General features: G+C 37.9%; 1 protein-coding gene across 1 annotated transcript in view; it reads right to left on the bottom strand.

Moving 5' to 3' along the window:
- Positions 1–12,452, bottom strand: part of adam10a (ADAM metallopeptidase domain 10a) — a 31,523-nt gene extending 19,071 nt beyond the window's left edge. The window contains exons 1-2 of the mRNA XM_042492632.2: positions 12,214–12,452; positions 6,092–6,242 (exon numbers count right to left, since the gene is read on the bottom strand). Coding sequence (XP_042348566.2) covers positions 6,092–6,242; positions 12,214–12,265 — 203 coding nt within the window. The 5' untranslated portion in view covers positions 12,266–12,452. The remainder of the gene's footprint in view (positions 1–6,091; positions 6,243–12,213) is intronic.
- Positions 12,453–13,489: the final 1,037 nt, after the last annotated feature.

Genomic DNA, 13,489 nt, shown 5'->3' with positions numbered 1-13,489 from the left:
ATGATCATTTCAGATGAAGCTAAGAGAAGGGCAACAGAGAAAGAGACCAGAGAAGAAAAGAATTTGAACAAGAGAGAGTGAAAACTGCTTAACATGTGGTACAAAGACTGCAACATGACCTACTCTTTGAAGTCAGCATTGTGACACAGGGATCATCTGGCAATAGATTTAGTGCATTCCTCTTTTTATTCATCCTGGCACACCCATTACAGTTCTTGGTCCCTCTCCACTTCATTAATGGGCACCACAACAATCAATATGACCTCATGACTTTGTCTCCGCCTCATCCAAAGCTCAGTCTGCCCATGATACCACCATGGTATGCTGGTCACAGACAGAGATGAATCTATAAGTAGATTATTCAGTTAGAAGTGTAATCTGTATTATCAGGGATCTGCAAAGGCATTTTAAATGTTCATCCTATGTGATTTTTGCGCTGTCCACAATGTTTTTTTAAATAAAAAAACTTAGAATGAAGCATCACTGCACAAGAAGCATTTGCGTTACTTTAGAATTTGAACACTAACATCCTCCTTCACTAAAACTTCCAAATTACAGCTATCAGTAATGGTTATTCTGTGAATTACTACTTCTCACTTGAAATGTGCTTGCTCTTGTTTATAAAACTACTGAAAATTATCCAACCTGAAGCCCAGATCCACCATATTTTTAAATCATGATTCAAACCTCAATGTCTTAAACTGACGTCGCAAGTTACTGCCCTGAGTCCTCTTCTGAATGGACACCTGTATTATGAATTCTGAATCTAGGCTGTTTCAGTTAGCCTCCAGCCTGTATGATTACCAGTCGCCCACAGCGTCGGCTATGGCTCAGGAGGTACAGCAGGTCATCCACTAATTGAAAGATTAGCGGTTGGATCACCAGCTCTTCCAGTACACATGTCGAAGTATCCTTGGGCAAGATGCTAAACCCCAAAATAATTACGATGGCTATCCCATTGGCGTGTGGGTGCGTATGAGTGGTTACTGAGGAGCAGGGAGCACCCTGTATGGTAGCCTCGGCCGCCACTGTGTGTTAATTATGTGTGAATGGATGAATGTGACATACAGTTTAAAAAGCCTTTTGAGTGATCAGAAGACTAGATTAGCGAGGTGCTTTACAAGTGCAGGTCCATTTACCATTTGCCAGTGAATAAATGTACAATCTCACTAAGGCCAAGATTTTTTTCCTCTAAGGAAAAATACAAACTTACAGATTTTCTTTCCTGAACTACATTTGCATAGCCTCGCATTGAGTTTACACAAATATTGGAAAAATTTAAAGAACAATGAAAAAAATACACAACATATATTTTTCAAAAATATACTGTGACATCTTAATTCCTTTGCAATATTTTTTGAATTCCCCCGGTCCATTAAGTTATTTAGTGCATTGGTCTAGTCCAGTTATAAACTGCCTTTTTAGGGAAACATCCTGCAGATTCTACAGAAAGGAAATTATGTGAAACGTTATGCATTTATTGCTCAATACTTCTTGCAAAAGCCTGAGCTCCAGCGGCATACACCCACTACCCGTTCTCATTCTCAGCGCACCAGAAAGTGGCAGCCTGATCGTTGGCCCTTGGTGGGTGAAGTTGTGGATATGATTATTGCTCAGAGTACTGCTGCATTTGCGGATTAATCTATGATGCTATATGGTTATGGCTACTATTGCAGTTAGTGTTATACTTACTGTAAACTAATATGTTGCACCCATAATCATAACAGCCAAAGCTCGGCCATGGTAACAGCAACAATCGCAGCGGCCAAAGCTATATCATCCCATGGCTATAGTCACAATCATAGCTACACAGTAGTCACGGCTTGTAGCGGTCTACGACATAATACTGCATCCTAATCCAGCTCAGCTTTTCACTAAAGATCAGAATGACTGTAAAACTGTGTAAATCTTAGGTAACAAAATAATTTTAGAAAAAAATGTACAAACTAACTAAGCAAGTAAGAATAAACATGAGACAGAGGATACAAATTAGGGGAAACATTAAAAGGAGGAACTGACATTCATAAATTCACGTCAAACAATCTGTTAAAATTCACTTCAAATGGTCAAAGGTTTTACCGACTGATAAAAAAAGAAACAAAATCACCGCATCGTGTTTCAGACAACAAGTACTGCAGACAAATAAACGTGGCTGGCAACGGACAGGAAGAGGCGAGGCAGTGAATCAAGTCAGAGCTACTCATCTCACAGAAGCAGCTGACTGATAAATTATTCAGACATATCCCAAATGCTGAACATCCTGACTCAAGCATTTGACAGTCATACATTTTGCTCAGTAAGCAGGCTGGCTCTAAGAAATGGAGTTCCCTGAAGCCATATCTACAATTATGGTATGGCTACATAGGCTAATGTATCCTCTGTATATATATTTCTAACATCATTCTATCTATTAACAATCAAATATACTTCCATCCCTCCATCCATCAGTGTTGGTGTCTTCATTCTGCTTACCATATCATCACTGAACCTTCACAAATGAAAAATAGCGCACATGATCACAAACAGAAGGCAGATAATGTGAAATTTATTCCTGTGTCTGTAATAGCTCCCTATGTGGGTGATAATTAAATCTGTAAGGATATAACAAAACCTAGGCCATTAAACATGACTGAACTCTTCTTACTGCAAATGTGCTAATATTCTCATGTATTACATTTGGGGGGAAAAACACATCTCACGAATGAGTCTCATTCCTGGAAAGCTAGAAACTAAACTGCTGAACTATGAATTGTGTCACTTCCCCCACAGACTTGTATTATAGCCAACTACTTTTTGGCATCTCTCATTGTAAAGAAGCCCTCCACAGAGACAACAGTCTGCCCTGCCTTGTTCCGTCACCTGACCCAGCCACACACTCATGTGAGTGGGCATACACAAGAAAGCTTTTCTCTCGTTACAACAAACCTCTACAGTGCCACACAGCCCTGCCTCACAGAGGGGAGAGTGTGTGTTTGTGTGTGCACACGGCGCACACAGTTCATTGAGGATATAAAGGGAAAGATACTCGTTTTATGACCACTGATTTGGTTCTGCCTATCTTAGAGCTTTATCACTGTTATGGAAATGTACAACATGATGTCTGGCAGCACATCAGACAACAGCTTTATTAAGACTACACAGTTACATATGAATCTCTCTGACACATAGCACAACAATAAAAATGTAATATTCTAAGCATCAAACAGATGATATTTGTGTGCAGCAGTAGCCTATATAGTAACCGTGTCCACCCCTGCGATGCTGCAGAAAACTGGAGCCAATAATGTCAAGCTAAACATCCTCCTTGCTTTGCTTCACTACTACAACTCTACCAAGCATGCATTAACAAAATACAAAATACTTGTCATAAATGTCATGTCATGTTTGAGACAGACAGATTATTATATTACTTTGTTATTCAGTCTTTATACAGGTTGTCCAAATTACTCAGAAATCTTTGGCTGTGCACCCTTTTCCTTACCTAGACAAAAGTATTTATACCTTGAAAAAAATCTGGCCTGCTACTCGACAGGTCATGGTTGGTGCAAGATTCTGCATCATACTGCAAACCATCTCCAATCCAACTCCCAAAACATTTTGTATGTCCTCCTCAGACACTAGAGTGGACTGAGACATCAAAAACAATCATGTTGTATAATGCAGTGGTCACCTCTAGCTGTTTCTCTCAGGCCAGCAAAGACAGGAAACAGCTCTAAAACACAGGAAAAGGATCTGTTTGACAGGGCCTTGATAACCTACAACAGACAGGGTTGCTGAAGAGGAAAAAACAGGGGGAGCTTGCTGAAAAAACAGTAATGCTGAGGTAAGTTATTGTCATGCTCTTCAATGTGGGGAAAAAAAATTAAAAGGGAACAAGTGGATAGAAATGAGAGCAAGCGAGAGAACAGGACAAATGGAAAGCCTTTTCTCATTAGAAAGAAATAGACCCAGAGCTGGGATTTGGGATTGTGGGTTTACAAGACAGGATATTAAAGTCCCCTTCCACTCAAAAATGTGTTTATTTATGTCTTCTAAAATGTCTGAGCTTGACTGTACTGATTTGTGTCTCAGCGAAGTTTATCACTGGAGGTGTTTTCATTGATGTAGCAGATGTCTATGCACTTCCTTCAAATCCCTGTCTAATACAAGAAACACATATTGACAGGGGAACATGCTTTGACACAACACCAGTAAAGACACCTGAAGCCTCCAACATATATTTGTACAAACTACCAGAAGCAGAAAACAAACACCTTTGTGAGTCAAGGCAAGCCAGCTAGTCTGCATTTTCTGTATCGTGTTGAGAAGAAAGACAGGCAGAGTATCATGGTCCGTTGGAGTTGTGGCGTATCACTGCAAAAACCGTAACAAAATTTTCAGCCATGTAACTGGGTCTGTGAAGTAGCTACACTGTTTGACTTCGAAACGTGAGTTGAAACATTTTCTTTTTCTTGATTATCTGGCAGAAAACCTAAAACACCAGACTCAAAAAGACACATCATGAGTACAAAACCATCAGCTGCGTCACTGTGAACATTTTAAGCTATTTCTTCTTCACTATAATAATCTCTCACTATTACAAGCCATTTATTTTCCTTCCTCACACATTCTGCTGCAGCCCATCGTCACTTTACACCCAGTGACAAGAACTCAGCTGATACATATCACAGAACATTCAAACAGTGTTGCTACCTGAAATAATCTGTTTCCAAAACAGGGGTGGCACCACTGTACTCGGACAACTTGGCCTGGACAAAGGCTAATCTCAAACTACATGTCATTAAAAACAGAATCAGGAAAAGGTGGAAAGAACAAAAGGGGACTCCGCTGATAATTGGTCAACAGGGAAAGATCAGAGTACAGCCTGCAATAATGTGGTTAGTCTGGTCTTCTCAGAGATTTAAATAACCAAAATCTGCCCGCTGGTGCTCTCAGAAAAGCCTGGGCAGGTATCGTTTAGATATAAAACCTACTCAGCACAAGATCAATAATGTTCCCTTAGATGTCTAGGGTAAATTAACCTTTCACACATCTTGTCTAATAAAAAGAAAACAGCCGGTACTTTCTCCCTGTGGGGACTTTTAAGCTTTGGTTTTCAGTTGTCATGCAATTTCCCACAGTATCATGATAACATCTAAATTGTCTAAATTGACTTCACCTCTTTCTATTACCTGATGGTGCAATGAGGAAATAATATAATAAGACATAAATAACGATATGCCATATCTAACAGCACTGGGGGGACCGCATGAACATTTCCATATCCATTTCATATTAAATTCACTGCCTGAAATGTCCATGGGCTTCAAGGGATTTATAGTCTCTGAGCTGTCCACAGGTATACGCACTTATCCGCTACACAAAACAGTCAGTAATATCCACAGACTGTATGGTAATATTCAAGCACAAGGTTTAAGGCGGCAGTGTGAGGTCAGCACTCCACGTTTTGCTGTCAGATGGATCAGTGTTCGGATCAGTTGTTATCAGTTTTTATTACACAATTCAGCCAAATAAAGGTCTCTGGCATCTTTGCTCAGTTTGTGTCAGTATGGCATTCTCTCAGTTTGCTTCTGCTTCTCCTGTCTGACGATCCAAAGGGTTAGACAACTTACTTATTTGTGTATTTCACAGTAGGCTACCGCTCACTGTAGCGATAATTCAAAACGGTGCCTCAGTGACATCACATCATAAATGATTGCAAATTAGGATAGAAAATCTTGTGGAGATGAAGTAAACACTATAAGACCAGCACATGACAGGTCAAGGTAAAATAAAAGGAAAGACATACAATTAAATATTTTTCAAACAAATGGCACTTAACGGTTCTTACTTATTATTGTTCTAAATATTCTTCTTTTTCTTCTAAAAAAAATATCTTTAGGTTCATTCAATAAAATGATTGACAGATGATAGCATGTGTTTACAAACTCTGCATTTGATAAGAGAAATATGACAAAAAAATATATATAATAATATTAAATTAAATTTTTAAAGATTAAGCAACACAGGTTACGTTAACAGACAGAGGGAGAGAGTGAATAAGTGAGGAGAACAGTGTGTGTGTGCGCGTGTGTGTGTGTATTAAACTGACCTCCCGTGAGCGTGGAACTCCAGGTGCACGGTCCTGTCTTGAGGAGAGAGTGCCCTCTTGGCTCTCTGGTGACTGTTGTGCAGGGCCTCTGTGTCATATGATAAACCCTCATAGTGGCTAATATATTTGTCCAAGGGCTTCCCAAACTGACCTGTAAGAGAGTTCAGTAGCTCATCAACATTTTTCAACAAACATCTGCTGCAAAGGCAACACTTTGCTTTCATATTTTCCTATCTTTCCTGGTTCAGTTATTAGTTTGAGTATGTTTTTATTTTTATTTTATTTTATTTGAAAAGGGACCATGTACAATATTGAACATAAATATTGCCATTTAATTCATTGTCCCAGAGTTAGCTTTAAGCTAATTTACATCTGCAGTCCCTTGGCAACATCTGCAGTTCCTTGGCAGTGTGCATCTAGAGTTTGACTGGCACAGCAGACAGATATTAGAGCTTGCTGTGCTTTTTTCCCCACAAAACAAATTTTTTTTTAAAAAGTCAGCATTCCACTGAGCACAAAACTGTAAAATATCACCTCATGTTTAGAACTGAAGAAACTGAAGCACTTTGGAGGGTAATTAGTTAAATGGCCTTTCAAATATCACAGCTATTTAGTCATCACAGCAGTTGAAAACATTCCTACGCAATTTCAGACATCGAGGCATCAGGGCAAGTACAAAATCATTGCCTTTGAGCTGTTTTAATAATTACCCTCTTGAGGGATTCATATTTCTACAACAGTTCTGAGTAAGATCCCTACACTGAAGAGCACCAGAGCAGCACCACCTTTCATCACACCCAAGCAGCACTCAATGCATCCTGTTTTGTCTTTATCACTTCATGTTTATCATTTTGGTACATCTTTTTAACAAAGAATGGACTAAAAAATGTGCTAACACGTGATATCAATGAGCTAAATGCAATCAACATTTTCACTTGCACATCGACAAGAAGATCCTCAAGACACTGCACATCTCTCTGCAAATTTCACTGACATTTTCACTTTTCATTGTAGAAAAAGCACAAGTTTTGCTTATAATATTGTCAATGGCTGCTCTATTCAAGTGTCTCAGTAGGACATGACAGGGAGCCAGCACGTGCAATACCAGGACCCTGTAACTGAAGCTGCTAAAAGAATTCAGCCATCACTGATTTTATTATTTACCTGTGCCCTTTCTATTGAAATCTGTCGACATGTACTTCATGAAAAAAGGCCAACGGCGCAAGCTTAGTAAAAGAGGGACTCATCTCTACCATAGTGGCAAGCTATCGTGCAAGCTGTCACTCACTAGACGTGCTTAACAGGCTTATTCAGCTTATTGGTGTAACCCCACCGAGGTAATCCTGCCTGCTTTCATACTGACCATTTCTTTGTTCTTTTCACAAAGACAAAGAAAGTCAGTTTAAAGCGCAAATGAGGAGCACATGATGCACATCAGGTGACAGAGGTTCTGTTTCAGTACTACTGTATGTCATTGTGCGAGAACACTGACTGGATTGGCTGCAGGCTATTTAAATGCTAATCTAAATTCCTAAGGCAACACAGATTACTAATAAATAAAAACTAAAGTTTTGAGTCCTAATAGTCCTGTTGTAACCTACAAAATGCAGCCTTTGGAAATAAGTTCATTAGCATGGACAGCATTTAAAGAGCTGGGACTGACACTCAGCTCTGAGCTCTGTTAGTGAATGAAAAATAGTAGAAATACCCACATTACTAAGAGGCCAAAAGGGATAAGGTAGGTGCTCCATCTTTTTTGTATACTATTTTGTTCAGTATTGCAAGGTCTCTTTGTGGTGGGAGTCACAACTCCTCAGAAAGGGAGTGGCTGTACAAGTCTAGTACCAACTTGTCCATGAATGCAGCAAGAAAATATTCCAAGCCTTAGCTTCTTCTTTAGCTCCTCTTTAACAATTACAATAAACACAGCAAACTAAACTAAACCAAAAACCAGTCTGAAAATCAACAAGATGGGCTTTGGAATGAGAGAGTGAGGCTATAATTAACCAGGAAATATGTTGACTTTGTACAAAAACAAACACTGCCAGCTCAGATTGCCCAGATCTGCCTCCTCAGAAGGACGTGACAACTCCATTAATGTGTAATAATGTGTCAGCACAAAGCTGATTTATGAACAGACGGTCACTTGCATAACAACTTTGCAGAAAGTCTGACATTTCTGGGATATTTCTGCTGACATCAAAACATCAAAAAAGAAACAAAAATATCATAAAAGGGAATGGAGCAACTGAAGTATAATTTGTTTTTCTAACACAGTACGTTTCCATACATACATGCATTGTGGTTATTATCAGGTCTACCGGAATAACCTGTTTGTCTGGGCACGTAAACTTGAGATACCTCAATAAGCCCTTATCGCAGTGACAGAGACTGACAAGGACATTGAGGAGTCCAAGACACACCTGGACAGAGGCAGACATCAGAAACCTGAACCCTAAACCCATCTTTATATGCATCTGGGAGTAACCGTTACTCTCTGATCCATGTTAACATCTTAACCAGAGTGCGATCAAAACTAGGATACTTAATGCAGAAGACAGCTACTCAAAAGTGGGTCCAACTTTCAAAATACAACTTTTTTTTCAAATTATTAGAGAATTTAAACCTGCTGCCACTCCCATGTTAACTGACTTGGTATAAAAATGTGTATTTCTCTACTTTTAATATAGAGGCTAACACTGAACAGCAACAAACCTGTGTTATTAAGAGGATTATTAGCAAGTTAACCACATCCATTAGGTCCAAACTCAGGGAAGCTGCCATTATGAGGGTTATGGATGCCCGTTATTATTAAATTATCAAAAATGAATAAAATGAAACTTAAAATATCACACATCTTACATAAAGGTCATCCTGCTTGAAACACTACTTTAAATTACACATATGGGCTTAAACATGTATCACTCCACAGAAAATGCACTAGTTATTTCTTTTTTATTTAATGAATTTAAATTCCATAAATTACAACTGCAACATCAACTCAAAACTCACCAAAATGAATTAATGAATTAATTTAAAAAATAATACTTAATTTGAAATTGAAATGCATTTAATTTTACCGATTGTTTTCAAACAAGATTACTTTATTTATTATGCATTTTATTTTAGGATACCAAGCTTATCTTAATGATTTTTTAATCACTATATCTTTTGAATTCTTTTAAATGTGACCCGACGTAACAATCCCTCTATGTATGGAACTGAATAGATTACCTCACCCAGAGGTAGCTGAAACGTCCCAGACAGCAATAAAAGCTGAGGAAAATCACTTTTACTGTAAAGGCTACGTCATTGTTATTTCACTGCAATGTGTTTCAGCCACAAGAGCTCCAGTAAAGTGCAGTTCTTGAATGAGAGGAAACTGCTGACAGGAACAGAGGAGGTGGTCACAGCATGCATCACAACTGATCTGAGCCTCACATTACCATGCATGCTGGGTGATGGCAGGCTGGCTAACACAACACATCAGACACCCCACAGCTCCGGGCTACTAAAATGTCTCAGTGTCCTCAACTTGTGTATCACACAGTATTAGGAAATGACAGCAAGAGGGTTGGTTGCAACCTGCAAGAATCAAGTGTGACTATGATTGTCCATAACTAAAACTCTATGCTAAAATACCCAAAAAAAAAAATTCTCTGCAATGTACCAACACTGTAAACAGGCCAAAAAACAGCAGCTGTGTCAAAAGTGAGATAACATCTTATCTAAAACACCAACTTCCTAAGACATTTTGATTACATTCTCAATACACATTTAAACACACAGCCTTTCCAACTTGCCTGTCATATTGATTGTACATTTTATGAAAATGTGTGGTTTACCAGAATAAAGCAAATTGCTAGGTGTTTGTAGCAATTTAGGTTCAGATCAGGACATCTTTTGTCACTTTCTACACCTCGAGAGTAAACTGGTTCTCTCTTTATTTTTTAGGCACAAGGCCCCTTGGTACAGCTGAAGCATGGATAAGTTTCTGTCTGGTGAATGAAGATGTTAGGTAAAAGAAGAGGAAATGTTCACACTTCAAGTAGCACTGCTGCAGAAGAACACGCCATGGCTGCTAATATGGCAGACAATATGCAAAAATGATGTATCAGCACTCCGTGTCAATCAGGATGTGTACAGTGAAGGTTTTACACCCACAAAGTATGTACAGACAGATAATGAAACATATCTGAAATAAGACATAAAAGTAGGCTTTTGTAAAGACTAAGGCAAAGACATACATTCGTCATAATGAGTACTCTGTTCCACAACATGTGGAGTTTGAACATAAATGCTACAGCAAGCCGCACTTTCCTAGAAGACAAAGTCAATATGATCAACTTAACTGTATAACTGTTTAATAAACTGTAATTTCAGAACCTTTGTATTTTTATTAGAAGTCATCAAGCTCACATTCACCAGTGTTTAATAAAGGCTATAAAGAGAAGCTTGACCGTTACTGTATAAATAGTAATAGTGTGAAAGTATTTCTGCTATGCTATGGTTTATGAAATAAGCAGTTCTGCTGTGTACCAGTGTTAAATCGGGCATGATAAAGTAAAAGCATGAAAAAAGAAACGTTTTTCCTGTCTTGGTTTTGCATGCTCTCTCGTTTCAGTCTGCACATTTAGGTGCTATTTTGTTATGAATCAGAGCAACACTCTCGAGACTTTAGAAATGTCAGTAATATCAGTGTTATAACGGTTATAAATCGCTGCATTGAATCAAGTTCCTTTTTCAAATTCTGCACACAGTTTAAACGTGTACCTTAAGTTATAATGTCTGAGAGGCACTTTGAGTTGTATAAATAACTGTATGCAATTTGGAAATAACATTTCCTCAGCAATAAGGAAAGGATTTTAATCATCTCAGTGGAAAGACATTAATCTTGAGGTTAAATGAAATTACCATAAATTTTCATTTCAGCACTTAAACAACAGTGGAAACTTTGTTCTTCTCGTTTAACTAATGGTGACTCACGGAGCCCAGGAAATTATGGAACTAAACAAATTAAAGCAAGCGGTCATCGGGATCAAAAAAGACATTATATTTGACATGGCTTAAATATTTTGATAATATCATCAGTGGAAGAAGGTAATGAGCAACACAAACAAAAGTAACCTAAAAACTTGCAAGAAATTAGGAAAAAGTACAAGAATATTACCTGAAGATTAGTTTTAATTTTTTTTAAAAAAGGAGAAAAAAAAGAAAAAAGGTAAACAAAAGTGGAAGGCAAACAAGAAAAAATGCTTAAATAATAATTCTGTAACAAAACTGTAATTATTACCATTATGATAATAATAAACATAATTTTTTACCTTTTCTTAAAAAAATCTATTTATCTCTTTTTCTCCTTTTCCCCCATGTTACTGAAAGAAACTGCACCAATTTGCTTGGGGTTCAAAGTGGTTGAGTTATGAAAAGCACTAACATCAATTATTTTAATAAAAGCACCCCCCCCACCCACAACTTCCACATTGTCATCGCAGGTTAAGAGGAGGAAACGGATATTAAACTGCTATGAACAAGGCCCATGGATTAAATAACCCATGCAGCTGGGGTCATCAAAGGTCAATAGTGTAAAAATTCAACTTTAGCAGACAGGGTTGCTTCTGGCAGACGTTGCAGCATATCATATATCTTCATTAAGTCACCTGCCAGCTCAGAGTACTAGCAAGTTTCTATATATACTTTGCTAGACTAAGATGATAAGATGATAGTTTGTAAATTACAGTAAACATTTCTGTAACTGCCGTGTGTATTAGCTTAATCCGCGCCGTTCAAAGTGTTTGTCTGTAGACGTTAACAGCGTAACGTTAACGTCAGTAACTGTCAATAACAGCCTGTTTTATGAGTATCGACATGAATCCCGAGAACCGCAATTAACTTGACACCCTTACAAACCAAAAACAAACGATCTGGTTGACTTGGTCTGGGTAACTTATGTACTCTTTGACGGGTAAACACAGGTTAGCAGCCACAAACACTGCATTTACCCTTAACATTAGCCAGCGAGCTAGCAAGTTAGATAGCAAGAGTACAACTGCCTGATCCGATTAGCGCTAGCTTCACTGACGACCACTTTTCTTTTCCGTGTAAATCAATGGTAAACTTACCTGTAATGTCTTGTAGGCAGCAAAACAAGAGAATTAGTTTGACAAATATCATATCGAAATACCCTGTAAACCCAGTTAAGTAGCTAAGCGATCCAGCGATACCGCTGACTGCTTCTTGTTTCGTTTTCTTTCACTTAAAGGTATAGTCGCCCTTCCTGGTTAGCCAGCATCACAAACACCGGCTCTGCCTGTCTCTCCCGCAGCCCGACGTCAGACAGACAGGCAGACAGACAGACACACAAACAGACAGACAGGCCGTCCTCCCTTCCGGCGTGTTTTGCCAAGAGAGACAGGACACACCCATCTCTCTACTATTGTGGTCATAGGTCGGGGGAGGCTTAAAATCAGCTACAAATCACCTCTGAACCACCATTCAGGTTGACACAAGGACAACAAAACCATATGATGTAAACGTCACGTCCACCAGCCTGAAAACAAGCAGTAAACAATGTTTAATACTGTTTCCATGTACCAGTCTGCAAGTTGTTTACTTCCGCAATTCATGACTTCCGGGTTTACCCTCTTTTGTTTTGGGGGGGTTTGGAGGGTTTTCGTTGGTTTTCCATTGTGGTGATTTTATATAGAGGACGAAACCTTTATAAGAAAATGTATCATTATATGGAAATTATATGGTATGCTATACTATACATGTACATTTACATATGAACATCTGAAAAAAGAAATTGAAAGATTAGCTGGGAGATTAATTTCAAAAAGTGCAATTAGTGAATTCCACATTAGGATTTTTTTTTTTAGAGAGTTTATATTTTGGGTAGAGCAGGGAGGAAAATGTATGATAATATAGAAATGGCAACTGCATTTAGAGATACATGTATGCAGTGCTATTGGCCCAAATATATATATATATATATATATTTGCATATATTCATATAAAAAATAATTTAAATAAATTAAAAAAATAGTTGAGAGATAACCTTAAAATGTGCAACTGATGAATTTCAAATTATTTATTTATTTAGCTAAAAAGGGAGCAGAGTCTAGTCTATATTTAGGTGGAGAGGATCTTTAAATCTTTGTCATCTAAGATTTATTTTTATTTATTCAGTTCGCCTGAGAGATTGACTGTAACAATGTTTTTGGCCATATGCAGATATCATTAATCCTTGCTCTGTATGATTTTATTCAGTTTTCCTCATTAAAATAAGGTGACTAATTTTGAGAAACAAAACAGACCTCATATTAAATATTTTTTCCAGAGAGTCTGTAATTTTTCACTAAAAGATAATATTTTTTATGCTTTTTATAGCATAATGAC

This window comes from Plectropomus leopardus, chromosome 1 (assembly GCF_026936395.1).
Source record: "Plectropomus leopardus strain MGB_pleo_1.0 chromosome 1, ASM2693639v1, whole genome shotgun sequence".
Taxonomy (NCBI): domain Eukaryota; kingdom Metazoa; phylum Chordata; class Actinopteri; order Perciformes; family Serranidae; genus Plectropomus; species Plectropomus leopardus.
The sequence above is the reverse complement of the archived record's forward strand: the minus strand, read 5'-3'. Positions and strand labels throughout refer to the sequence as shown.